This window comes from Saccopteryx leptura, chromosome 2 (assembly GCF_036850995.1).
Source record: "Saccopteryx leptura isolate mSacLep1 chromosome 2, mSacLep1_pri_phased_curated, whole genome shotgun sequence".
NCBI lineage: Eukaryota > Metazoa > Chordata > Mammalia > Chiroptera > Emballonuridae > Saccopteryx > Saccopteryx leptura.
This window is the reverse complement of record NC_089504.1, coordinates 2095925-2122833: the sequence shown is the minus strand read 5'-3', so window position 1 is coordinate 2122833 and position 26909 is coordinate 2095925. Positions and strand designations below refer to the sequence as shown.

Genomic DNA, 26909 nt, shown 5'->3' with positions numbered 1-26909 from the left:
CCAGCAACCTCAGCATTCCAGGTTGATGCTTTATCCACTGCGCCACCACAGGTCAGGCTAGGAGAACCGGGTTTTAATGCTGTTAAGTCAAGGGAGACTCACCAGTCTGTTTATGTAGTTGGTCCCCTGCTGGGCGTCCCACCAGCGGTAGGCGCCTTGCACCCTGAGCACTGGGCTCCCTCCACCTCTGTGACCCGGAGCCCCGTCTTGTGTCCTGTGTGCTTACGGTCACTCGGTCCACGAGGTGCCTTTTCCACAAACCGGATGTGACCCTGGCTGGGCCAGCCCGTCCTGCCGACAGGCCCGTGTGTGCGAGCTCAACACCCTGCGCCCCAGGCTGATGACAGAGGTTCCCCTCCCCCCTGCACCCCATCTGGGGAGGGGGCTGTCCTGGGGTGATAACTAGCCTCCTGTTTGGAGCCTCTGTCCGTCCATATCCCCCCCCCCCGCCGCGGCTACAGTCCTGACCACCACGTTTGGCAATGTCATGGGAACGGCTACCTGAGACACTCAGTGCACACCCATGGGTGAGAGGGTCCCGGGAGGACGATATTACTGTTCCTCAGTCCAGCTGTGACCGTGCAGATGGGCCACACCAAGGAGCCCGGGGGGTCTGCGTGCCCAGGCTGGCTTCGTTTCCTTTCGGGCAAGGAAGTGGGGGAGGCCCCGGATTGAAGAGGGGTCCAGCGCCCCAGGGTCAGTGGTGGAGTCTCCCACCGTGCCTGCCGGAACCCCCCCCCTCCCAGTCACGAGTTTGCGGAACCGGGGTGGGACGGGAAACGGGAGAAGACGTCCTGGTGGTGGATGTTGAGGGGGCTCACCACCCACGTCCCGCGGGGAGGGTCTTCTGCAGGGAAACGGCGCTCTTAACCTGTGGCTCAGAATCTGAATGGGGGGGGGGGTCCCAGCCTGAGACATGAGCGCGTCGGGAAATGGGGCCCCTTATGAGCCCCTAGGAAACTAGCAAGGGTGTTGCCTCCTTGGTTCCCGCACCTTCGGAGGTCACTGATGTGTCTGCTTAGAGGGCGAAGTGGGACAAATGCCCCCACACACACCTGCCAACCACAACCAGGCTGCTGCGAGCCAGGCTGCTGCGGGGGCAGCGAGCACGCGGGGGCGGAGAGCACGCGGGGGCAGCGAGCACGCAGGGCAGGACGTTATGTGCAGAAACTCGGCGGCTCCCGGCATTGCATGCACTGGATGGGCTTCTTCCCCTGTCAGTGTGTTTGACTAGATATTCAGAACCTCTGATGCCTGACCAGGCACTTGTGCAGTAGATAGAGCGTCAGACTGGGACGCGGAGGACCCAGGTTCAAGACCCCGAGATCTCCAGCTTGAGTGCAGGCTCATCTGGTTTGAGCAAAAGCTCACCAGCTTGGACCCAAGGTCGCTGGCTCGAGCAAAGGGTCACTCAGTCTGCTGAAGGCCCATGGTCAAGGCACATGTGAGAAAGCAATCGATGAACAGCTAAGGTGTCGCAACAAAAACTAATGATGCTTCTTCTCATCTCTCCGTTCCCGTCTGTCTGTCCCTATCTGTCCCTCTCTCTGATTCTCTCTGTCTCTGCCACAAAAAAACAAACAAACAAACCTCTGATTCTAATTGTCTAGAAGGATAAAAGGTAAGTGAAGGAAAATACACAAACGTGGAGGAAGACAGGCTCTGAGAGCAGGGGAGTCCCTGGTTTGAAGCCAAGCCGGCCGCTACGCTAGGTGACCAGTCAAGTGTCCTGAAACTCCCGTTTTTCAAAAGGGCTTTCCCTTCAGAACGGAACAAAAGCAGATACAGAAAACACCTGGGGCCGGGGGGGGGGGGGGGGGCGTTCCAGAAATAACCATGAAGTCTCTGATCAGGGGACACGGGTTCTTGTCACCTTCAGTGTTTGGGTCGCCTTTCCTATAATTGTTCTGATCCGGTTCAAGCTTCTGAAAGAACTTGGTAGAAAATCAAAAGAGAGATGGGGTGTTGCTTTTTTTTTTAGTGAGAGGAGGGCAGGCAGAGACAGACTCCCGCATGCACCCGACTGGGATCCACCCGGCATGCCCACCAGGGGGCGGTGCTCTGCCCATCTGGGGTGTTGCTCTGTTGCGACCAGAACCATTCTAGCGCCTGAGGCGGAGGCCATGGAGCCATCCTCAGTGCCTGTGCCAACTCGTTCTAATCAAGCCATGGCTGCGGGAGGGGAAGAGAGAGACAGAGAGAAGTGAGAGGGAGAGGGGTGGAGAAGCAGATGGGCGCTTCTCCTGTGTGCCCTGGCCGGGAATCGAACCCGGGACTTCCACACACCGGGCCGACGCTCTACCACTGAGCCAACTGGCCAGGGCAGGGGTGTTGCTTTCCTTTCGGTACCCTCAACTGTCCCTTCCGAATGTGATCGCCCCAACAGGACGAGTGTCCAGTAGCATTCAGCTAGACCTGCAGGTCTACACTCTTTCCCCCCAGCTCAACACACAGACGTCCCAGTTTGAAAAAGGTTGCCTGACCAGTGGTGGCACAGTGGATTGAACATTGGCCCAGGACGCTGAGGACCCCAGTTCGAAACCCCAAGGTAAGTGGCTAGAGCACATACTCGTCGACTTGAGCCCAGGCCCGTCCACTTGAGCCCCGGCCCGTCCACTTGAGCACAGGCTCACCAGCTTGAGCCCAGGCCCGTCCACTTGAGCACAGGCCCGTCCACTTGAGCACAGGCTCACCAGCTTGAGCCCAGGCCCGTCCACTTGAGCACAGGCTCACCAGCTTGAGCCCAGGCCCGTCCACTTGAGCACAGGCTCACCAGCTTGAGCCCAGGCCCGTCCACTTGAGCACAGGCCCGTCCACTTGAGCCCAGGCTCACCAGCTTGAGTGCAGGCCCCATCGACTTGAGCGCAGCCTCACCAGCTTGAGCGTGGGGAGGGATCGTCCACATGATCCCAACGTCACTGGCTGGCACCCAAGGTCGCTGGCTTGAGCAAGGAATCACCGGCTGGGCTTGATTCCTCTCCAGGTCAAGGCACATAGGAGAAGCAGCGATGAGTTGATACTTCTCATCTGTCTCTTTCCCCCTCTCCCTTCCTGTCTTGCTCTCTCTCTCTCTCTCTCTCTCTAAAAAGAAAAGAAAAAGATGAAAGGTTCTTGAACTCGGTAGTCGCCGGGGTTTCCACAGGACCCGTATGACATGCAAATAGGTTTCTACCAGTCAGGGCCAGGAAGTGAGGTCGAACGCCGGTGTCCTCACCCCTCCCAGGACACCCCCGAGGTGGCTCCAGGCCCAGGGCCACCGCCTTCCGACCCTCAGTATCCCATCCAGAAATAGAAGTGTAGCAGGAAGGCTAGGTGTGCCTGTCGGAGGAGGTGATGGCGTCAAAGCCCTTGGAAGACCTTAGTCCAGGGGTCGGGAACCGTTTTGGCTGAGAGAGCCCTGAACACCACATATTTTAAAATGTAATTCTGTGAGAGCCATACAGTATGTTTAACACTAAATACAAGTAAATGTGTGCATTTTATGTAAGACCAATACTTTTAAAGTACAATAAGTCTCTGAATTCTTTTTTTTTTAATATTTATTTATTTATTTATTTATTTATTTTTTACAGAGACACAGAGAGAGTCAGAGAGAGGGAGAGACAGGGACAGACAGACAGGAACGGAGAGAGATGAGAAGCATCAATCATCAGTTTTTTGTTGCAACACCTTAGTTGTTCATTGATTGCTTTCTCACATGTGCCTTGACCGCGGGCCTTCAGCAGACCGAGTAACCCCTTGCTGGAGCCAGTGACCTTGGGTTCAAGCTGGTGGGCTTTTCCTCAAACCAGATGAGCCCACACTCAAGCTGGCGACCTTGGGGTCTCGAACCCGGGTCCTCTGCATCCCAGTCCGACGCTCCATCCACTGTGCCACCGCCTGGTCCGGCTCTGAATTCTTTTTAATAACGTTGTTATGCTGTTGCTAACCAATGATGAATAAAGTACTTCTTACCATTAATGCGACTTCTGGTGCTGCATGGTTTTGCTGATGGCTTTGTAGTCTGGTTGATACGTGGTGAGGTTAAGCTTCATGCAGGCGTTGAGACTTCCATCCGTTAAACGTGATGGTAGGTTGGTCTTAACGTTCTTTAGATGTGAGAAAGACTGCTCACATGCATACATAGAGCCAAACATTGTCAGTACAGCAATACTCACACGCTGCAGTGTGTGGTATGTGACGGGAAGCGCGTTCCAAGTTTTGACAATCAGCTGGTCCGCGGGTTGAAGTTTTGTCATTTCTCCCCACTTGTGTTTGCTCGCCAACTCTGCTTGCTGTCGTGCAAGTCTTTCCAGATCTTCATTCAGTGACTTGAACTTATTCACCCACATGTCTGAGGCCTTCAGGTCAGCAGCTTGTAGCTCAAAATCTCTGACAGAGACACTGGGGATTTAACTCAGGTCGGCGCTGTCCACAGTACACTCATGTGGATGGGTGATGAATTTAGAAAGACAAGTGCGCTCACGAAATTCTCCAAAGCGCACTTTGAAATACTGCAGGAGATTCGATGTGAAGCCCGCTAGCTGCTGGAGATCAAGATGTTGAGCAGGGTCACTTGCTGTGCATGCATCTTTAAACTCTCCCAGTTTTTCAAAGTGTAGTCAACGACCTGTTTCAATATCGGCGATGAAGAGTTCCAGCTTGTTTTCAAATGCAAACACTGCTTGTTGAAGGGATAAGACTTTATTTCCAACGCCTTGCATTTTCACATTGAGCTGGTTCACATGTTCAGTCATGTCCACAAGATAGTAGAACTTCAGGAGCCACTCAGTGTTAGCTAGCTCAGGATGCTTGACGTTTTTCATTTTAAGAAAAGTCCGGATTTCGCTCAGACAAGCTGTGAAACAGCTGAGCACCTTCCCTCGTGACAACCAACGCACACTGCTGTGCAGAAGCAGACCAGGATAATTATTCCCAACTTCATCCAGCAGTGTTTTAAACTGGTGATCATGTCAAGCTCGGGCAACAGTAAAGTTGACCACCCGAATGACCAGCGACATCACCTCACCAAGCTGCTCGCCACACATCTGAGCACAAAGTGCCTCCTGATGTAGGATGCAGTGAAAACTTAGGATGGGTCTCTTTTCATGTTCATGAAGAAGCGCTATGAATCCTCTGTTTTTCCCCACCATGCACGGAGCACCATCAGTACACACCGAAATAAGTTTATCCATCGGTAGATTTTTTTCTTTAGCAAACTCAGTGAAAGACTTGAATAAATCCTACCCTCTTGTTGTCGCTTTCATAGGCAAAACAGCAAGACTTTCCTCATGTAGTGTGTCACCAACAGTATACCTTGCAATCACGCTGAACTGGGATAAATGGCTTACATCTGTTGACTCATCCAAAGCGAGAGAAAAGAATGGTGCTGCATTTATGTCCTTCACTTGTGTTGCCTCAATTTGATTTGCCATCGTGATGGTACGATTGTGAACAGTTCTTGCTGACAGAGGCATGTCTTTTATTCGTTTGATTATCTTGTCTTTATCCGAAAAGTCATCAAAAAGTTCACTGGCAACATCAAGCATGAACGTTTTGGCATACTCCCCATCTGTGAATGGCTTTCCGTTTCTCACAATTGCTAAAGCAGCAGCAAAGCTAGCTGAATTCCAGTCACCTTGTTGGGTCCAAACACGGAGTTGCTGCTGACTAGCTTGCACTCTGCACAGTAGCTCTTGCCATGCTTTCTTCCTGCTGTCCCCGCTGGATATTTCTATGCAAATGTAGTATGGCGTGTGTCGAAATGCCGCTTTCTATTTGACTGTTTCACCGATGCAATTTTATCATTGCATCTTAGACACACTGCAGAACCTGCTCTCTCCACAAAGGCGAATTCCTCTGTCCATTCCTGCTGAAAAGTACAATACTCCTCATCTTTTTTTCTTTTAGCCATCTTCTTTGTCAAAAGGGTTTCTGCAATTAGCTAGCTGACTACTTGATTAAAAGGAGGGAAGTTTACTTCCAGACCTCACAGTGACCCATGTACATTAGGCATTATCCAATAAAAATTTGGTGTTGTCCCGGAGGACAGGTGTGATTGGCTCCAGCCACCCACAACCATGAACATGAGCGGTAGGAAATGGATTGTAATACATGAGAATGTTTTATATTTTTAACGTTATTTTTATTAAAGATTTGTCTGTGAGCCAGATGCAGCCATCGAAAGAGCCACATCTGGCTCGTGAGCCATCGGTTCCCGACCCCTGCCTTAGACGTCAGGCAGATGGTCTGGGACAGCCACCCCTGCTCGCTGTGTCCGGGTGGCAGAGCTGGAGCCGGTGGCCAGTCTGGGGAGGTGGGCATATATACCGAAGGCGTTTGTTCGCCATCCTTCCAGACGTTCTTTCTACTTAAAATAAATCTACAGAATCTAACGTCACCTGAGCTCATTAGCAACTGTTAGAGAAACGTAGTTATTGGCTACAACCAATCAAAGCAAAGCACATTGGTGCCTAATTAGGATGCCAGCCTTCACTTTGTGGTGCCTGCAGGTGAGCATGGCATCTTTTTTTGAAAAATAGATCACCTGACCAGGCGGTGGCGCAGTGGATAGTGTCGGACTGGGATGCGGAAGACCCAGGTTCGAGACCCCAAGGTTGCCAGCTTGAGTGCGGGCTCATCTGGTTTGAGCAAAGCTCACCAGCTTGGACCCAAGGTCGCTGGCTCAGGCAAGGGGTTACTCGGTCTGCTGACGGCCCGCGGTCAAGGCACATGTGAGAAAGCAATCAATGAACAACTAAGGTGTTGCAACGAAAAACTGATGATTGATGCTTCTCATCTCTCTCCGTTCCTGTCTGTCTGTCCCTGTCTATCCCTCTCTCTGATTCTCACTGTCTCTGAAAAAAAAATATTTTTTTTAATTAAAAAAAGAAAAGAAAAAAGAAAATAGATCTCCATTGGAACCAAGCTGAACTCATCAGTCTCCTTTAAGAAAGGCCTAACCGGGGTCACAAAGACGGCGTTTTCTGTGCTTTCTCCTAGAAGCTGTATTGTTTTACTTTCTTATTTGCATGTGGGTCACTTGCATCTCTCCTGTCTGTGGGTGTCAGCTTGGTGAAACACTCAGCCAGAGTCCTGGAGCCGTCCGTCCACTGGGAACTGGGGACTTTGTCCAGGGTAAGGGGTCTCTCCTGCTCCGTGCTCGGCTTCAGGGAAGCTGCCTTCTTACCTGTGTGTTGTAGGCGCTCAGAGGCGCTCACCACTTCTAAGGAAGGGGAAGAGCTATGTCACTGCTGGCTTTATACCTCCCCACCCCCTGCCCCCCTACACACACACACACACACACACACACACACACACACACTACGAACCAGTGCAGCTGCGGAATTAAGAAAATAGGCTTAGAGAAAAAAAGATGGGATCTGGAGGCTTCTGCACTGCTGATGGCAAGAACAGAGCGCCCTCCACACTCGCTTCCTGCTTTATTTATAGGGCCAAGTGAGCCCATTAGCAAATCAAAGACATCTCTGATCGCATTTCCAAGACAACCTAAGAATTCTACCAAGGGTAGAAAACCCCCACCATACATATCATCTTAACTTCACAAAGCAAAGGATAAAAAGAAACTTGCCTCCAGTCTTTCCGAGGGACAGGGGGAGGAATAGGAGGAGGATAAACAATCCAGCACCACAGCTAACAGGGAGGTGTGGAAAAAAATAGCCCTTAGCAACTTCACAGAACAAGTGAGGTGGGGGGTTGGGCAGACTGTCAGCTGACTGCCAGTTCCCCACACCTCTGTCCCCCAAAACTCTAAACTGCAAAGACCCTGTTGGCTTTCGGTCCCCGAAACACACACACACACACACACAGACACCCTGCCCCCCATCCCGGAGCTGCTAACCTGCTCTGCAGTCAGCAGCCAAGGGAAGATTCATCCTTTCCGGTGAGTGGACAAACGAGGTTGACAGGCATTCTTTCTCCTTTCCTATTTCATCAGAGGCTAAACGCAGCAGAGTTCTTAGCACTCTGGTGGTTTTTTTGTTTGTTTGTTTGTTTTTTTTCATTTTTTTTTCATTTTTCTGAAGCTGGAAACGGAGAGATAGTCAGACAGACTCCCACATGCGCCCGACCGGGATCCACCCGGCACGCCCACCAGGGGCAACGCTCTGCCCACCAGGGGGCGATGCTCTGCCCATCCTGGGCGTCACCATGTTGCGACCAGAGCCACTCTAGCGCCTGAGGCAGAGGCCACAGAGCCATCCCCAGCGCCCGGGCCATCTTTGCTCCAATGGAGCCTTGGCTGCGGGAGGGGAAGAGAGAGACAGAGAGGAAAGCGCGGCGGAGGGGTGGAGAAGCAAATGGGCGCTTCTCCTGTGTGCCCTGGCCGGGAATCGAACCCGGGAAAGTCTGGTGTTTTTAATAACTGTTGTAAAAAGTGATTTTTCATTGTGAACCCCGGAGTCTCCACTGGTGTGCGTGCAGCTCAGGGGAATCATGACCGGCCGTCCTGGCTTCTGACTCACACCTTTGTGTCTTGTTATTCAACGTATCGATTCTCTCTGGAACCCAGTTTCCTTCTAAATCGCACAGGAGAAGAATGTTGCCAAAATGTCTACTTTGCGTATGGATAACAGAAGGGTTTTTTTTTGTTTGTTTTTTTTGTATTTTTCTGAAGCCCGACCAGGATCCACCCGGCACGCCCACCAGGGGCAATGCTCTGCCCACCAGGGGGCAATGCTCTGCCCCTCCGGGGCGTCACTCTGCCGAGACCAGAGCCACTCTAGCACCTGGGGCAGAGGCCAAGGAGCCATCCCCAGCGCCCGGGCCATCTTTGCTCCAATGGAGCCTCGGCTGCGGGAGGGAAAGAGAGAGACAGAGAGGAAGGGGGGGGTGGAGAAGCAGATGGGCACTTCTCCTAAGTGCCCTGGCTGGGAATCGAACCCGGGTCCCCCGCACGCCAGGCCGACGCTCTACCGCTGAGCCAATCGGCCAGGGCAGAAGGTTTTTAATGAAGAAATAACCTGTTGGTGTGTCATTCCATCCCGAATTCACAGTGGAGTCAAGCCTCCGGGGTAAATGTCTCTGAAAACAGCTCGTTCTGAGTGGTCAGCAGCCACGGTTTCTCCTGTCTGGATTCTAGAGGGAATGGGCATATTTCCTGAAGGGCGGGGTGGGGGGGGGGAATCTGTCTGAAAGAGAGATACATGCTGTCCCAGGAATTGTTTTCTTCCTGAGGACCCTCGAACCCCTCCTGGTCAACATTGAGTGAGGACTAACTACAAAGAGACAAAAATCCACTTACTGTAGCAATGACCCTCGCCTGAGGAAACGGTTATTGCCTGCCTTATTTATTTATTTTTATTTTTTTTTTTTTTTGCACTTTTTACTGACTAGATGAAATGAACACAAGGGCGAGAACACCTGTGCAGGCACCGGCCCCTCCCACGGCGAGGGGCGCCCCTGGCCTTGTCTCACAGATTGTGCCTCGCGCCCGGCCCCCTCCTCATGACTGGAGGGTGTTCAGTCGGTGACTCTGAGTCTGAGGTGCAGGAACTGGCACCGCCCTCCCGCCGGCTCCTGCCTGGCAACACTTGCCCATGAGCTCTCCCCTTCCCTCGCCCGGCCCCTGCTAGGGCCCCCTCCCCTCCTCCCCGACTGAACAGTCACCTGTAGAAACCAGGCTCCCAAACAGAGATGTCCGTGGCCGGAGCCCAGGACAATACGTGGGTCTCCCCCCACACCCCCACCCCCCGGGACGCCTACGAACCCACCCTTCAATCACAGCTGAGTCAGGCGCTGGGAAGGTGGCAACGTTTTAATGCAAGGACAAGGCATCGGGGAGCCCCCTTCCCATCTCAGAGGGAAGATGCACCACCTCGCCGCGGTCCTGTGAGCCTACTTTCCTAAGGGAGACAGGGGCAGCTGTGTTGAGGGACAGCAGAGGATTCCGGACCTTCACCACCCGGGCGAGGACGAGGCATCGAGACGGCAGGGCCCCTGGTGGCGGGTCCGGCCGCTCAGTCGTGGCAGATGGATGGCCTGTTGACGTTATAGCTGGGGTGGAAGTTGAGCCGGTCGTAGGCGGTGATGCAGTTGTCGGGGCCGGTCACGGTGCTCTTCTCCATGAAGACGTTGAAAGAATGGTTCTGGAACATCCCGGCGGCTGCTAGTTGTCTGGAAAACTTACTTGATTGTACGTAGAATGCTTTCTGTTAAGCGAAACGGGAACAGGGTGATGGGTGGTATTCAGCGGTCGGTCGTTAAGGATATTTTTGGAAGCAAAATAAGAATCCGTTAGAAAATGTCTCTCCGGCCCTGACCGGTTGGCTCAGTGGTAGAGTGTCGGCCTGGCGTGCGGGGGACCCAGGTTCGATTCCCGGCCAGGGCACATAGGAGAAGCGCCCATTTGCTTCTCCACCCCCCCCCCTCCTTCCTCTCTGTCTCTCTCTTCCCCTCCTGCAGCCAAGGCTCCATTGGAGCAAAGATGGCCCGGGTGCTGGGGATGGCTCCTTGGCCTCTGCCCCAGGCACTAGAGTGGCTCTGGTCGTGGCAGAGCATCGCCCCCTGGTGGGCAGAGCGTTGCCCCTGGTGGGCGTGCCGGGTGGATCCCGGTTGGGCGCATGCGGGAGTCTGTCTGACTGTCTCTCCCCATTTCCAGCTTTAGAAAAATCCAAAAAAAAAAAAAGTCTCTCCTCCTAGGAAGTAGAGAAGCCAGGGCCGGCAGGTTGGCCCTCTGTGCCCCAGACCATCCCAATTCACGTCTGATGTTCGGCAAACAGCGTCCGTAGTGCCTCCCCCTTTCACTAGGACCCACGTGGAAGGGACAGTTCCGGGGCCACCTGGATGTGGCATGTCCATACCTTGGGTGTGCTTACATACGAGACTTGACTTGGGGTTCCCACTTAAAGCCACCCCCCCTTGTTCCTCCTTTACAAACTGTGCCACGTAGGGCCAGTTACTGGAGCTCTATTCGTTGGCCTCAGAACTGACTGCCTTCCGTGGCAAGATGGGCTGTGTCACTGTGTGAATGGGGCCAGCCCTTTGGGACGTGTGAGCGAGTATATCTGCGCTTTTTTCTCCTCCTTGAAAGTGTTCGTTCGTTGCTAGATCCGTTCATGTCTACCCAGCCCTGGTCAGACAGGACCTGACGTGCCCCCTTCCCCTCTGCCATGCTGGGATACCAGGCGCTCCCACCCCGCCCTCAGGATGGGCTGCCCTTTTGAGAAATCCAGGGTTTAGGTCTCTTCTGGAGATGCCTGCCTATACCTGTGCCCTTCCTTGCTTCCCACTTACCGGCATCTCGTGCACCGTGGGGGCTCTGCTCCCGTAGGCTTGGTTGCTGGTCCTGTACACGGAGGCGGGCTCCTTGGTCCTGCAGGCGAAAAACACAGGGGGGGTCCTCTGGTTATGACAGTCTCGACAGACAACGTTTCCAGTTTATAGTTTATGACGCTCGCTCCCATAAAAATTTTTAAAAATTGAGATGTGTTTCGGCTTATGCTGTTAGTGTTGAACTTTTTTTTTTTTTTTTTGTATTTTTCTGAAGCTGGAAACGGGGAGGCAGTCAGACAGACTCTCCATGCGCCCGACCGGGATCCACCCGGCACGCCCACCAGGGGGCGATGCTCTGCCCCTCTGGGGCGTTGCTCTGTTGCATCCAGAGCCATTCCAGCACCTGAGGCAGAGGCCATGGAGCCATCCTCAGTGCCTAGGCCATCTTTGCTCCAATGGAGCCTCGGCTGCAGGAGGGGAAGAGAGAGACAGAGAGGAAGGAGAGGAGGAGGGGTGGAGAAGCAGATGGGCGCTTCTCCTGTGTGCCCTGGCCGGGAATCGAACCCGGGACTCCTGCATGCCAGGCCGATGCTCTACCACTGAGCCAACTGGCCAGGGTGAACTTTTTTTTTTTTTTTTTTTGCATTTTTCTGAAGTAAGAAGTGGGGAGGCAGAGACAGACTCCCGCATTTGCCCGACCGGGATCTACCCAGCATGCCCACCAGGGGACAGTGCTCCGCCCTCTGGGGCGTTGCTCCATTGCAACTGGAGCCACTCTAGCACCTGAGGGGGAGGCCATGGAGCCATCCTCAGCGCCCGGGCCAACTTTGCTCCAACAGAGCCTTGGCTGCAGGAGGGGAAGAGAGAGGCAGAGAGAAAGGAGAGAGGGAAGGGTGGAGAAGCAGACGGGCGCTTCTCCTGTGTGCCCTGGCCGGGAATTGAGCCCAGGACTTCCACACACCGGGCCAATGCTCTACCGCTGAGCCAACCAGCCAGGGCCCAAACTTTTTTTACACTCACTTTTGTCATTTTTTTCTGTTACTACAGTAGAGTGGACGATATATTTATAACCATTTCCTTTTTCTATGGCTTAGTTATGTCTTTATGTTCTCGATGATGACTTTACAACTGTGTTAGGATAGTAAGTGACTTAGGGTAGGGTGTGTTTCGACTTACACCAAAATTCAGGTGACGTCACTGTCACTATCGTAGAAATGGAAGTGTCATAACCCGAGGACCTCTGTATCTCTCTATTTTCCATCCACTTAGTCTCTGTAACTCTGCCCAAGCCACAACAGCCTTAATGAACAGCTTTGGCTGGTGGGGAGCCTCGTTGGAAATGCCCCAGGTTGGAGGTGCAGCCGTGAACGTGGGTCCCCGGGGAGCACAGGCTCAGCCCCTTGGTCCTCTCCGTTCACCTCTGCCCTGGCCCTTCACGAGGCACCAAAAAACCCTAGAGAATTTACAGGGGGCAGGTGCCGGTCTTCAGCACCGCTTGGCCCTGGCACACGAGGTCATTCCTGCGTATGCAGGTATAGCCCAGCACTTAACGGAACAGTATGACCTAGTGGGCTGTGGGTTCAGACATCCCAGCTGTGCCCCAAACAGTAAGATCTCCCCCACGGCACCATCTTTCCACCCTCCCCGTCCTTGTCTCTCTTGGAAGACGAGAATAATAGAACCAGCTCTCTGGGACTGCAGAGGGGACAGAATGCGGGGAGACCGGGGGAGGTGCTCTCACCGCCCAGCTGCCTGCAATGAAGTGTCTAGAGTTTGCAATGCACCGGGAACGGCTCACAGGTCACTGCCGCCGCGGCGTGAGGACGGACGGACGCGCGGCCAGATTCACAGCTTGCAGAGGCTCCTCTCAGCCTAGAGAGGAGTGGAGCCTCTCCCCCCCCCCCCCCCCGGGCCCCAGAGCTGGGTTTTGTGACCTATGCTGGATTCACCCACCGCCCCACCTGCACTGGCTGGACCCACTGACTGTGTGTGTCAAAACCTCTGGGCAGCGCTTGGGCAGCGCCTCTGATGAAGAGATGACCACGCTTTGAACCTAGGTGCCAGGGCAGACTGGGGACCTGGGCACACTCCTGATACAGGACTATCTGAACAGAGCGCAGGACCAGCTGGGCACCTGGGCTGCCCACTGGAAAAGGGGGCCTCTCTTTCCTCTGCGTTTGCCAGGTGGACCCGACCTGTGGCCCTCACCTGTAGCCCCGGAACCACGCCGGGTTGTTGAACCTGACCGGCAAGTCCTCATGTACGCGGTAGTAGTCGCTGGTTTTCTCCGGGGGCGCCTGGGTCGCGGGCTTTACAGGCTCCGCGCACCCTCGTGCGTTCTCCTTCGACATCCCGCCGTCCGTGGGAACTCCACCGGGAAGAGAGGAAGACAAGGAGCAGCCTCTCCGCAGCCCAGGCCACGAGGGGCACGCGGCGTCTTGTTACTAAGCGACGGCTTGGTTACTGGACTGGGTGGGTTCTGGTCCTTAAAGGCGCCGCCCCGCGCCTCCCGGGCCACGCCCCCCTGCTGATGGTGTGGCTGAATTGAGAGGTCTAGAATCTTCCGAGGCGTTCGGACCCCAAACTCAGGAGAAGGCGGGCGCCTGGGTTCCGTCAATGACCTGCCGGAATTCAAGTCCCGCAAGGCTGGGACGCGCACCGTGCACGCCATGGGTGCCCCCCTAGTCTCTAGAGTCTACATTTCGACTCCAGAATGGCCTAATTTTATGGAATCCTCCTAAACTAAGTAGCGATTAACAACTAAAACGATTTTGGAGAGCGAGAGGTTGGGTTAGACTGGCGGGAGGCGAGGAGAGTCCCCTGGCTCGGCGGGTTCCTCCGTGGAGACCCTCGGCCGGCGGGCACTGTGCAGGGCGCGGGCAGGGCCAGGGCGAGGGGCCGCGCGCCCCCACCCTGACCCTGCTGCATTCGCCTGGATCCGGGCCCGCCCCTCCGTCCTCGCGCGTCTGCGGTGCCGGGCCCAGCGCCTTCGCGCATCCCGGGGACGGCGGGCGGGGCGCCGCGCGACGCGCGCCTGGAGCACGCGCGCAGTGGCACCTCCTGGCCTGCAGGCGGCGGTGCGCTGGGGCGCCGGCTTGGGCCGCGGCGGAAGCAAAAGCCGCTGCGACACTACGTCTGCCTCCTCCGCGCCATGGCGGCGGCCCTTCCCCGGCTGCTGAGTGCCGGTGAGCATGCCCAGGGCCCGCCCGGGCCCGCCCGGGCCCGCACGGTCGCCTTCCGGGGATGCCCGCACCGTCGCCTCTCGGGGACACACGGGCCCGCAAAGTCTCCTCCCTAGGACCCCGGGCCCGCACGGTCGCCTCCCGGGGACCTCTGGCCCCGGACCTGCACAGTCGCCTTGCGGAAGCCTGGGGGTGGGAGAGAGAGGCAAGGACGCGCCACGACTCTGCTCTCCGCTCTCTCCGCAGGTGTCTGGCCCAGGCCGCTCCGGCTGCACGCCCTCCTCCGGTCGGCCACCCCGGGGACAGCCAGGCCGAGCGGCAGGACTCTGGGAAGCGCTGTGGCCCCCGCTGTGAGCGAGCCGGAGGGCAGCAATGGTAATGCTGCTGCTGCTTGGCAGACCAGGGTGCGGGGTGGCGCCAGGCCTCCCCAGTTTGAGCTGAAACTGTAGCCAGGAGTCCCGAGTTCCCCCTGCTTCTGAGGGCTCTGGGTCACGGGGGAAGAAGGGGCAGCCTAACCTCCAGCAGCCCCAGGGGCTAGGGAGTGCTCACGAGAAGGGGGCCTTTGAGCGCGCCCCTCCCACACACAGCGGAGAGCTACCCGCTCACAGCTGAGAAGGGGGCCAAGACCAGCACCACCTCCCTGCAGGAGTCCCAGTTCGATTCCCGGCCAGGGCACACAGGGGTCAGAGGGGTTAACGTGGGTCTTGGCTTTCTCCACCGGGAGTCTCCGCTGCCCCTGGGAGGCTGGCACCAGAGGACCTAAGAAACTAGCTGGACCCAGGAGCAAAGCCGTGGTCAGAACCCAGCCTCTGCACCAAGTCTCCTGTGAAGAACCCTGTGGCCCTGGCTGCCTCAGTGGCGGGTATCACTGCCTCCGCCCCCAGCCGCGTGGCGTGCACTGGGGGTGGGCAGAGCACGGGCACTGAGACCCAGCTCCCTCCTCCCCAGATCTCCAGGACAGGATCCTCAGCGAGCCCCTCAAACACTCTGACTTCTTCAACGTCAAGGAGCTGTTTTCCGTGAGAAGTCTCTTCGATGCCCGGGTGCACCTGGGACACAAAGCCGGCTGTCGGCACAGGTGGGTGGTGGGTGGTGGTCAGTGGTGGTTCCTGGTGGAGCTATGGGACCCTCCTGCCCTGGGGTCCAAGGGTGCCGTGTCACTCTGTACTGACATGTGTCAGTTTGTCTGAGTTCAGCCCCCTCCTCCTCCAGATGGGATCCCTGGTCCCTGAGGAGAGGCAGCGGTTTGTCCTCAGACTCAGCTTGTAGCCACCCCCACGTATATACACACAGACTCCACCAGCCTTCTTGTCTTGGAGCAAGACTCACAGTCCTGCGGGGGGAAGATGGTGGTCTTGTGAGCAGGGAGTGGCGGGGGGAGGGCGGGGGGTGCTGAGGGAGGTCCGCAGAGGAGCGATTGGTCTTCTCCCGTGGTCAGCGTGCTGGTCGCGTGGACCGAGGGCACTGGAGGGCGGGTGGGCGGCCACTGAGGAAGGTGGTGGTTCACATCAGAGGGAAGTGAGGGGCACTGACCCCCCGGGGGCAGAAGGCCGGGAACAGCAGGTGGATTTGAGGTTGGGGGTGCAGGCAGAGCTGGGGTCTGGAGCTCAGGGTGGGAGGTGGAGGAGAAGGGGCAGGGCACAGAGCCAGCCAGTGTCGGTGGCCCTTATACCAAGGGGACCAGAACAAGGGGAGGCTGGGGGACATCAGGAGCTTGGGACCTATGAGGGGTGACCCCTAGGCCACCCCAGGACGGGTGTCACATGGGTGCTGGGAGGGAGCAGCCTGGGCCTGGGACGCCGTCACATCCGTGGGACGTTTTGGGAGCACCTGGAGAGGGAGGGGGCTCCCAGCAGGAGGACGGGCCCCACTGTGGGGGCTGCTGCAAGGGTGAGGGGGCGCCGTGGGGGCCCTTGGGCGGAGTGTCAAGAGCCCGGCGGGAGGGAGCCGACGTGGGGGTGAGGAGGAGGGACCACCCCGGTGACGGCGTCCTCACTCCTGGTGTCACGGGGAGGGCTTGCACACTGGAGCAGCCCCGGGGATGGGGCGCCCGCCACAGAGGAGGAGAGGGGCCCTGCTCCCTCACCTGGGTGGGGTCTCTGGCAGGTTTATGGAGCCGTACATCTTTGGGAGCCGCCTGGGCCAGGACATCATCGACCTGGAGCAGACGGCCGCCCACCTGCAGCTGGCCTTGAACTTCACGGCCCACGTGGCCTACCGCCAGGGCATCATCCTGTTTGTGAGCCGCCACCGGCAGTTCTGCCACCTGGTCGAGAACACGGCCCGGGACTGCGGCGAGTACGCCCACACCCGCTACTTCAAGGGCGGGCTGCTGACCAACGCCCCGCTCCTGCTGGGCGCCGGGGTCCGCCTGCCGGACCTCCTGGTCTTCCTGCACACGCTCAACAACGTCTTCGAGCCCCACGTGGCCGTGCGGGACGCGGCCAAGATGAACATCCCCACGGTGGGCGTCGTGGACACCAACTGCAACCCCTGCCTCGTCACCTACCCCGTGCCGGGCAACGACGACTCGCCCCCGGCCGTCCAGCTCTTCTGCCGGCTCTTCCAGACCACCGTCAACCGGGCCAAGGAGAAGCGCAGGCAGGTTGAGGCCCTGTATCGCCTGCAGCGTCAGGAGGCGGCCGGGGGCCAGGCTCCCGCCCTCCCTCCGTCCCCGGGAACGTAGGCCCGGCTGGATGTGGGTCGCTTCCCTGTGACACGTCCGCTCTCCCAAATAAAAACGGCAGCCGCCCTGGCCGGTTGGCTCAGCGGTAGAGCGTCGGCCTAGCGTGCGGAGGACCCGGGTTTGATTCCCGGCCAGGGCACACAGGAGAAGCGCCCATTTGCTTCTTCACCCCTCCGCCGCGCTTTCCTCTCTGTCTCTCTCTTCCCCTCCTGCAGCAAAGATGGCCCGGGCGCTGGGGATGGCTCTGTGGCCTCTGCCTCAGGCGCTAGAGTGGCTCTGGTCGCAACATGGCGATGCCCAGGATGGGCAGAGCATCGCCCCATGGTGGGCGTGCCGGGTGGATCCCGGTCGGGCGCATGCGGGAGTCTGTCTGACTGTCTCTCCCCGTTTCCAGCTTCAGGAAAAAAATAAAAAATAAATAAATAAAAAAAATAAAATAAAAACGGCAGCCGAGCCTGGTCCCAAAGGAAGCCTTTCTTCTGTCCCTGGCTGCGGTCCTTGGTGCGTCCAAGTGGTATGGGCCTCGTGTCCCCGCTGCTGGGCGCGGTTCCGGCCAGCTGGCTGCCCTCCCACGGCTCCTGCGGCCCCACGGGGGCCCAGCAGGCTGCACGCGGCAGGCAGACAAGCGGCCTGTCCAGAAAGGGCCCCCCAGGGATGTTGGGCTCTCACACCTGGTCGGTTTTTTTACTCTCAATCAGCATAACCCTCGAGTGGGCTGCTTTGTACTGGAGGTTGGGGGGCCCTGTGTGGGTCGGCACAGGAAGGGCCAAGCGGACGGCGTGATTCCACCAGAAATAAAACTCAGGTTTGCACAGAACACAGCTTGGACCTTGGGTTCATTGGTGTGGCCCTTACTCCCACTGGGCCGACGGAGCACACTAGGTCCCCGCCCTCGGGGTCCCTGAGCTGCGAGAAGATGGTCAGGCATGTGGACGTGTGGTTCGGACGGGACAACAGGTGCCAGTGGCCCCTCCCGGCCACCGTCTTCAGTGTTGGGGCTCAGGACCCAGAGTCCTGTGGGGGGAAGATGGTGGTCTTGTGAGCAGACCAGGCCCTCCTGTGTGGGCTCCTCCCCACTGGTCAGGAAGGGCTTCTCCGGCTGCATCTGTGCCCCGGGGGTGAGTGCGGGCCCTCTGTCCAGGGTGCCCCTCGTGGCTCACTGTCTGTGCTCCCGTGGACCGGGTCGCCCTGAGGAACCTGTCTGCTGGGGAGTGTCGACAGCGGGCCTGGGACAGGATGGCCCTTGTGTGGCTGGACGCATGTCCCCCTGTGCCAGCCCCGGTCCGGCAGAGCACACCAGAGACAGGAGTCCCAGTGTGGGGGAGGGCAGGACAGGGCTGGTGGTGTGTGGTGCAGGGGACCGAGTGCCACTCAGAGACCAGGAGTGACCGTCACCACCCTGGTCTGTGAACCTGAGATGGGAAATGCGAGTGTCTGGGCAGGAAGTTGAGGCCCCCCCCAGGACTCGGTGCGAGCCGCAGGGGAGATTTCCCCGAGCTGAGCTCAGATGGAGAGAACTGGCCGCTGGTGGGGGGGCAAGTCGCTGGACATCAGAACCCAAGATCAGACTGCTAACGGACCAGGAGTCCCTGGGCTGCCCCGAGGCTGGGGGTGGCAGAGGGGCAGGCAGGACGGGGAATGAGGGGCAGAGATGCTCAGAGACACTGAGATGCGGACTGGCCCGGGTCTGTTGTCCATGACCAGAGGGCTGGGTGGAGGGAAGCCACAGGGGGGGGGTGGGTCTGTGCCAAGAGACCTTGACAGCCTGTTGAAGAGGGGGTACAGGAGTTGTATTCGTGACTTGCTCTGCTCCAGTTTGGGGGGTGAGTGCACAGGAGCCAGAGGGATGCAGGCAGTAGGACCCAGAGTGGGTGCAGGGTGGGGCGGGGAGGGCGGAGCTGGGAGCCACTTCTGAACTGACAGCTGGGGAGGCTCCCAAGGGATGCAGGTGAAAGGGACCCCCAACCCCAGCCCGAGGGGAGGGGACCCCAAGTATGCCACACTGGAGCTGAGCCGCGAGAGCCCAGGAGGAGGTGTGCCCGCGAGCCCCCAGCCCCCGCTCCTGCTGCCATCGTGCCCGACACGCCCCCTAGGACCTGACCTCTGAGCCCTGAGCAGGTGGCATCTCAGAGACCAGTTAGAGCCGCCAGAGCAAGGGCCTGGAAGAACTGGGGGTTCGGGGGTCCAGGACGAGAGTGGGTGAGGGCACGAGCCCTGCGCCCCCAACGAGGGCCGGGGAGCTACAGGAGGGCGTGGCCCCAGAGGGGCCCCCAGAACCAGGGTACGCAGACACAGACGGAGAGGGCCCGGGAAGGACCGCTGGCCCAGACTCTGCCCAGGGTCCGGCCCAGGACTCTGCTTCCTGGGTGGCCACAGCCCCGACCCGCAGTCTGTGACCACCCCACCCCCCCTCAAGCCGCAGCCTTGTCCAGGCCCACGGTCACTTTTCTGAGATCACCTGAGCCTAGTCCTTACATCCTGTTGCACTTCAAGATACGGACATGAGGCCTGACCCGTGGTGGCATAGTGGACAGAGTATTGACCTGGGACACTGAGGGGCCCTTGTCTGAAACTCCAAGGTTGCTGCTAGAACGGCTGGATTGTGGGCTTGAGTGCTGGATGGTCAACATGATCCCAAAGTCACTGGCTTGAAGCCCACGGTCCCTGGCTCGAGCAAGGGGTCACCGGCTCAGCTGGAGCCTCCCCGGTAAAGGCACGTATGAGACGCGATCAGTGAACAACTAAAGTGCCGCAACTACAAACTGATGCTTCTCATCTCCCTCCTCCCCCTTGCCCCCTCCCTGCCTAGAGACAGGAGTGGCTCTGTACTCCATACATTGCCGTTGTCCCTCCTTTGAAAAGCGGCCCAGTGTGAGAGTGAGTCGGCCCTGCACCTGGACGAGACCTGCCAGGTGCGGATGGTGAAGGCCGGCTCGCTGGAGAGGCTGGTTGTTGGGCAGATAAAATGTATTATGCTCACTTTGTTAAAGAGGCCGTTGCCCAGGTGATATTAATGTGTGTTGGGGGTGGGCTAAAGGCAGGCGGAATCCTTGTGGCCTGGGGCTTGGTTTTGGGATTGAGCCTTTCCTACCCTTTTTGGTGTGGGGTGGTACAATCCTATCATGCCTCAGAGAAGTGACTTTGTATTAAGAGACTTCCCTATTATGTATATTGGATTAAGGGTTTGGATTTCTACACTATAAAATGGGAACGGAGCAGGAGTTTGGCTCTTGGTTCCTGAGGTTAGCATGAGAGAGCAGAGAGAATAGAGCCAGCAGCGGGAGGAGGCCACGTGGAGGAGGCCAGGAGAAGCAGCCAAGATGGCGGAGTGCTGAGTGAGATGCCAGTTTGTACAGAGTTTGTATCTGGGATAAGGGAGGAGATGGGGAACTGAGGAGAAGAAGGCTGGTGAGCTAGAAACCTTTGATTCTAGGAAACTCGGATAAGTCAGTGGCTTTGTGAGCACTGAGTGTGACTGGGTTTTGGAGCCCAGTGTATGTTTTTACTTGCCCGCCGGGTGCAAGGTAGGATTAAAGGCTATGGCCCATCAGTTTTTGGCTCCATGGTTTCTTTACCGACTGTCCGAATCCAATGCGAACCTGCATAGGCCAGAAGGCTGCTGTGATAGTGGCCCTGGCCTTGACTGCTGGCTTTACACTGGTGGAGCACCTGGTGCCCGCCTTCCAGGGCAGCGACCTCTCCTACGTCACCATCTTCCTGTGCACCTACCGGGCCTTCACCACCACCCAGCAGGTCCTGGACCTGCTCTTCAAAAGGTGAGGGCGCCCCAGCCCCTCCGCCCACGGCTGTGTGTCTCCGGGAATGTCACTTCACCTCTCTGAGCCTTGGTTTGCTTGTGTGAGAACTGGGGCGCTCAGAGGACCCACCTCCCAGGGTTGTCAGGACTGTGGGGAGAGGGGCGGCCGGGCTGGGCTGGTTCTTACTCTGACTCCTCTCCCGCCCGGAGAGCCCTGTGCCTCCGGCCTCGCTGTCCTGGGCCCTTCGGTGACACTGTCTTCCCATTTGATTGGAGGTTCCAGATTCTATCTGGGGGTCCCCTCCATGCAGGGACCCCTGGGGGCTGGCTGAGGGGCCCCAGATCCACTCAGATATCTGTAAGGTGCCCGACAGGGTTCATTCATTCCACAAATACGGATAAAGCCCCTCCTGTGCTCTGGGCACGTGAAGTAATTGAGTGAGAAAAGCAGAGAAAACTCCCTGCCCTCCAGGGCCGCCCTCCTGGTCACAGGGATAGGGGTGGGGTCCAGCCAGTAACTCGAGACATGTTAGAGATGAAATTAAGCAAGACTCGTGGAGACAAAACACCTCGGCAAGGCAGCTGGGATCACCTGTGCGGAAGGGCGTGCCGCTGCTGAAAGCCAGCCAGCAAGCTGCGGACAGAGGGCGGATTCTGTGTTTATCCCTAGCTCGGGCCCTGGGTGCTGGGTCGTGCTCCACGGGCTGGAGTGTTGACCGGACAATCTTATTCTTTCTCGATTGGCTAGTTTAAGTGGCCGCACCACGGTGGAGGGGAGTGACTGGGGTATCGTTAAGTAGGTAAGGGGATTGGGGATGGTGGGGGAAGAAAACCCGGATGACTAGGTAAAGGGGGCCAGGGGCTTGGTACCCACGTTAGTTATTTCTCATTCTGCTCCCTGGGGAGAGGGGCCGGAATGGGGGTGCCCAGGATGGGGAGGTGGGCACGTGGGCAGCACCGCAGTCAGCTGCCTCGGACGCACCTCTGCGTCTGGGGCCTGTCCTGCCGTGGCAGCACCCAGAAGGGAGCCGGGCCGATCCGGGACCGCCCACCTTCTCCCAGCTGAGCTGGGGGACCTGGAGCCCCAGGAGGCGGAGCCCGAGGGTGAGGGTGCATGTGAGCACGCGCGGAGGGGCTGGACCCTGGACACACAGGGAGGACCCTGAGCTGACACAGGACCCCCCACCCCCTGCGGGGAGGACCCGCACCTCTACCTGCTCCTGCTCTGATGGGGGGGGGGACCAGGAGCGGGTGCTGGTCCCACCAGCCCCGAGTGAGAGCTGTGACACACCCCCAGCCTGCTCCCCCACCCGGCTTTTCTTCATCCTCCCTTCCGGAAACTTCCCTTTCGGTTATTTCTACATTTTACATTTCCCTGTGACAGTCTCTGTGGCACTGTTTGTTTTGAATTATGAAATAAATTGCTGCCGTGTTAAACAGTGCGATGGCCAAGCGTGAAGTACATTTACCGCGCTGGGCAGCCGCCGCGCTGCCCTGGGGCGGAAGAGCCCACCTCCCCGAAGGACACCTGCACCGGAAGCTCACACCCCGCGCGGCCCTCCCTGCCACCCGCCCGCTTCCAGTCCTTGCTCCCGGGCCTCTTCTGACGGCTCCTGTCAACGCAAACTCACAACAGGTCTCTGTGTCTGCTCACACTTTTGTTGTCTGTATTTATCGGAAATAGCGTTTTTGTTATTTATGAAAGGGAAATCCTAGATGGGTTAACAGATGTAAAAAAAAGGCTCTTTTATTAAAGTCTGTGCATAATCTTGGGGTCGCTGTGCTAAGTGTGACCCCAGAGCCAGAGCCGCTCAGGAACCTGCACCGAAAACAAAACAAGGGAAATGCAGGAAGCTGGGCAGCTGGACCACAAACGGGAAGCTTTTCTCAGGACCCAAGGAGGAGGGAGGTGTGATGTCCCTGTGGTGCCGGAAACTCCCAAAGGTCAAAGGTCGGTGTTTTCTAAGGGACGGAGGCAAACGTGCCCCTCCAAGGAGAGGCAGTGCACACGCCAGTGCGTGCCAGAGATGCACCACTGCCCGGATGGGGACATCTGTCCTGAAAACATGGCAGAGAGAGCACGGTCAGCGTGGGACTGGCAGGCTTCTTGCCTGGTGGCCAGCAGCCCTGGGGACAAGGGGAGGGAGCAGAGGCCCCAGCAGGTCCCCTGGAGAGAACGGGAAAGGCCCTCCTCCGGAAGACGGTGCGCAGGACGAGTCGCAGGACGAGTCGGAATCCGGTGGGGGAGCGCCTTCCCCGGGCAGTGCCCCTCCTGGGAGGTCACCCGCAGGCATTCTTGCAATGTGTACACGTGTGTGTGTGTGTGTGTGTATACACGTGTGTGTGTGTGCACGTGCACGCGCTGGTGGGTGTTGGGTGGGGAAGATTTCAGAGCGTGCATCTTTTGGGATCCTTGCTTCCCGGGGGTGGACGGGCACTGCCAGTCAGTCCTCTTGCTCCTTGGCATTTTCTGGGACCCCCAAATCAGGATCTCCAAAGAGGTCCTGCTGGGCCACACGGGCCAGCTCCGAGTTCTCACAGACCCAGGCTGAATGGCTCATCTGTGTCCACATGATGTAGGACGGAATCCACAGAGTGCAGTTTCTGGAACAAAAAAAAAAGTGTCCAGTTTTAAAAGTTACTGGCCACCATTTCCAGCATCAGAGGTCTTTGTCCACTTCGAGGCTTGTGTGGGAGGCAGGTCCCTAGCTGAGACCCGAGACCTCGGGGGCGGAGGGAGGAGGAGGACCTGGGAGGACAGGCGATGAGGCCCCTGGGGGTGGCACTCCTGGCAGAGAAGCTCCAGCCCCACCCCTGGCCCTGCCGTGATGAGGGCCGGCACTGGCGGGACCTGTGCTTGCGCTGATGCGAGAGCAGGCTCCACTCCAGAAGACGGCTCCAGCCCTAGAACTCTTCCAGTAACTTCGTCTGGAGCGGCTGTCAGGGCGGCCCTGGCGCTATCGCCGGCCCAAGCCCGAGCTCTGGGAAAGGTGCCGGCATGCGATTGCTCTCCAGGGCTAGTCTAGACCTGGTTCTGAAGTGGGACGGAGCCCTTGAGCTGGCTGCAGCTCGGGCACCGAAACTCCTGCAGTGGGCTCTGGCTCCGGCTCCAGCTCTGACTCCCGAGGGGGTGCCGGGGCGGTTTGAGCTATGGACCTGGAGGGCCTCGGAGCTGCCTGGAGCGCTGGGGCTACTTCTGGTCCAGCCGGTTCTAAACTTCACACCAGATCTGGCTGTGGAGAAGGCGCTGGAGCCTGGCACAAGGGCTGGTGCCGGAGCTGGCTCTGGCTTCAGAGTCAGCTCCGAGTCCAGTTTGAATGCGAGAGCTGGTTCTGTGCCTCTAGTCCCGCGGCCAGCCTGGGCTCTTGCCCTGTGGCTTGTTGTCTCTCTGGCACTGGCTCTATCTCTGGAATCAGTGTCAGAGCAGAGCCTGGCGCTGGAGCCGACACCAGAGCAGGTGTGGCGCCTGGCACTTTCTGGAGTCGGCGGTGGGGCTGCCTCTGTCTCTGAAATTGGCGGCGGAGCAGCGCCAGAGCATGACCCGGCTCCGATGTCGCTGCTGGAGCTCCCGCTGGAGCAGGCTCGAGCTCCAAGCTTGGTGCTGACTCCATCTGGCTCTGGGTTGGTGCCGGGAATGGCTCTGACCCTGGAGCCAATGGCTAGAGCTGGTCCTGGAGTGGGCTCTTCTTTGGAACCTGGTGCTCCTCACTCTGAAGTGACCACTAGAACTATGGCCGGGGCTGGCTCAGTGACTGTCTCTGGAGTTGGCGTGGCAGCTCCAGTTCATGGGAGGACCCCAGCCCTCACCCTGGAGCTTGCACTGGGGCTGAGGTGGGAGCTGGCTCCGTCTCAGGAGCCGGTGTGAGTGTTGAAGCCGGGGTTGGCACTAGCTGTGGAGCCGGCTCGAACTCTGGCGCTGGAGCTGCTCGGGCGCTCGAGCCGGCCCTGGCTCTTGTTCTGGAGCCGGTCACGGAACGGGCTCTAGCCCCGGGGCTGGCGGTGAAGCTGGTGCTGTCACGTGACTCTGAACTCTGGACTCTGGGCTGGAGACGGCTCCAGAAGTCTCTCAAGCTCCTGAACTGGTGCTGCTCCTGTGGCGGACTCCGGCCTCTGACCTTGTGCTGGAGTCGGGTCCAGCTCTAGAGCCAGCACTCTAGCTTCCTCCAGCTCAGGAGCTGGAGCTGAAGCTCGCTCCGGCACTGACACTCGCTCTGGAGAGGGCTCCAGCGCTGCGGCTGCCTGCGGTTGTGTCGAGAGAGCTGGGACTGAGCGGGCTCTCGTTCAGTGCCTGTTGGTACCTATTGCTCTGCAATTTGCGTTGGGTTTAATTCAAACGCTAGAGCTGGTGCCAGGTGGGTGCTAGAGCCCGCAAGTAAGTTGAGGACAGCTGCCTCTACCTCTGCGGTTGGCGATCAAGCTGGTGTTGAAGCTGGTTCTGGAGCCAGCAGTAGTGTGAGGGCTTCTCCATGCTCCAGTGCCAGAGCTGGTTCTAGAGCTGGTGGTGGAGCATCTGGTGGTGGAGCTGGTTCTGGAGCCGGCAGTAGTGTGAGGGCTTCTCCATGCTCCAGTGCCAGAGCTGGTTCTAGAGCTGGTGGTGGAGCATCTGGTGGTGGAGCACCTGGTGGTGGAGCTGGTTCTGGAGTCGGCAGGAGTGTGAGGGCTTCTCCATGCTCCAGTGCCAGAGCTGGTTCTAGAGCTGGTGACGGAGCACCTGGTGGTGGAGCACCTGGTGGTGGAGCACCTGGTGGTGGAGCACCTGGTGGTGGAGCACCTGGTGGTGGGGCACCTGGTGGTGGGGCACCTGGTGATGGAGCACCTGGTGATGGAGCACCTGGTGGTGGGGCATCTGGTGGTGGGGCATCTGGTGGTGGGGCTGGCTCAGGCTCTGGAACTGTCACAAGAGCTGGAGCTGGACTTAGTGCCAGGCTCTGGAGTTGGTACTCCATCTAGCTGTTGGGCTTAGGCCAGAAGTGGCTCTAACTCCAGATCTGGTGCTTGATCTGGCCCTGAAGGCAGTGCCAGCTTGGAGGCTGGTGGTCAAGCTGGCTCTGGAGCTGCAAGGGGACAGGAGTTCACCCACATGGCTGCCTTCCCACACCCAGAGAACATTCAGCTGCCTTCCAGAGAAGCCACAGCCCAAGAGCCCGCTCCAGGATATCTTCCCAAACTGCAAGTGGTGCGTGTGTGTGCGTGTGTGTGTGTGCGTGTGCGTGCGTGTGTGTGCGTGTGCGTGTGTGTGTGTGAACTAAATTTCCTCTCCCCCTTCCTCATCTTATCATAGAATACATGACCTAAGATGGATCAGTAACAGCTGACTTCACACAACAGGATTTAAGTTACAGGGTCTGAACATCACCCAGGAACTCTGCCCCCTCTGTGGCGCGAGTCCTTGTGTTCTGCACTGTACGCAGGATGGTGGCCCCAGGACCTGTGCGGTGCCAGGTAGAGGGAGGGTGGCTGTGATGGTCAGTCTTACGGGTCAACCTGACCGGCCTCGGTGGGCAGCCGTGTCAGCAGGCTGGACGTGTCACCTGCGCGTGGCTGTGAATGTACCTCGTGGGCGTCGTCCACGGGCACCATCTGGCTGACTGAGTCAAGGAGAGAGCGTTGTCAGTCAGTGTGGGTGGGCCTCGCCCACTGAAGGCCTGAGGGCTAAACGGGCTTCACCGCCGCAGACTCAGGACGTGCCAGCCCGTGTGGTCACGTGAGCCCGTGCATTAAAACCAATCTCTCTCCTCTCTTCTCTGCATTGCACATGCACACGCATGCACACGCGTGCACACACGCGCACACCGACGCATACACACATATCCCGTGGGTCGTTTCTCTGGAGGACCCTGATGAACCCGAGGCTGACAGACCTGCGTCCCTCCGTCCCCACGTTAGAGTCACTGGAACTGAAGGGCTTGAGACACTCGGAGCCCGAGGGAGCGTGTGGGGCATGCTGAGCTCTGTGGGCACCGCCCGGGGGCTCTGGGACCAGCCTGGCTGACGTTGCCCAGGCGAACACACAAATGACCCCTCCCCAAGTCCTCTTACCTGTACCAGCCAAAACGTGGGACAGGAAGCTCAC

The 26909-nt window shown here is 58.2% G+C and overlaps 2 protein-coding genes across 2 annotated transcripts; one reads left to right on the top strand and one right to left on the bottom strand.

Annotated features, from left to right (window-relative positions):
- Positions 1-9758: 9758 nt before the first annotated feature.
- Positions 9759-14192, bottom strand: PIERCE1 (piercer of microtubule wall 1). The gene is made up of 3 exons (XM_066366724.1): positions 13420-14192; positions 11233-11311; positions 9759-10148 (listed from the first exon to the last, which is right to left on the bottom strand). Exons 1-3 carry the CDS (start codon positions 13560-13562, stop codon positions 9957-9959), a joined length of 414 nt encoding a protein of 137 aa, XP_066222821.1. The 5' UTR covers positions 13563-14192; the 3' UTR covers positions 9759-9956.
- Positions 14193-14264: 72 nt separating this feature from the next.
- Positions 14265-17143, top strand: MRPS2 (mitochondrial ribosomal protein S2). The gene is made up of 4 exons (XM_066366719.1): positions 14265-14396; positions 14640-14768; positions 15342-15471; positions 16500-17143. The coding sequence occupies exons 1-4, from the start codon at positions 14363-14365 to the stop codon at positions 17077-17079; spliced, it is 873 nt and encodes a 290-aa protein (XP_066222816.1). The 5' UTR covers positions 14265-14362; the 3' UTR covers positions 17080-17143.
- Positions 17144-26909: the final 9766 nt, after the last annotated feature.

What these genes read in the sequence shown, in the direction of transcription:
- PIERCE1 (XM_066366724.1), bottom strand. Translation starts at nt 13,562, where the DNA reads ATGTCGAAGGAGAACGCACGAGGGTGCGCGGAGCCTGTAAAGCCCGCG. An exon ending in GCGTGGTTCCGGGGCTACAG is followed by an intron (nt 11,312 to 13,419) that starts GTGAGGGCCACA and finishes TTTCGCCTGCAG; the next exon opens with GACCAAGGAGCCCGCCTCCG. An exon ending in CCACGGTGCACGAGATGCCG is followed by an intron (nt 10,149 to 11,232) that starts GTAAGTGGGAAG and finishes TTCGCTTAACAG; the next exon opens with AAAGCATTCTACGTACAATC.
- MRPS2 (XM_066366719.1), top strand. Translation starts at nt 14,363, where the DNA reads ATGGCGGCGGCCCTTCCCCGGCTGCTGAGTGCCG. An exon ending in TCCCCGGCTGCTGAGTGCCG is followed by an intron (nt 14,397 to 14,639) that starts GTGAGCATGCCC and finishes CTCTCTCCGCAG; the next exon opens with GTGTCTGGCCCAGGCCGCTC. An exon ending in CGAGCCGGAGGGCAGCAATG is followed by an intron (nt 14,769 to 15,341) that starts GTAATGCTGCTG and finishes CCTCCTCCCCAG; the next exon opens with ATCTCCAGGACAGGATCCTC.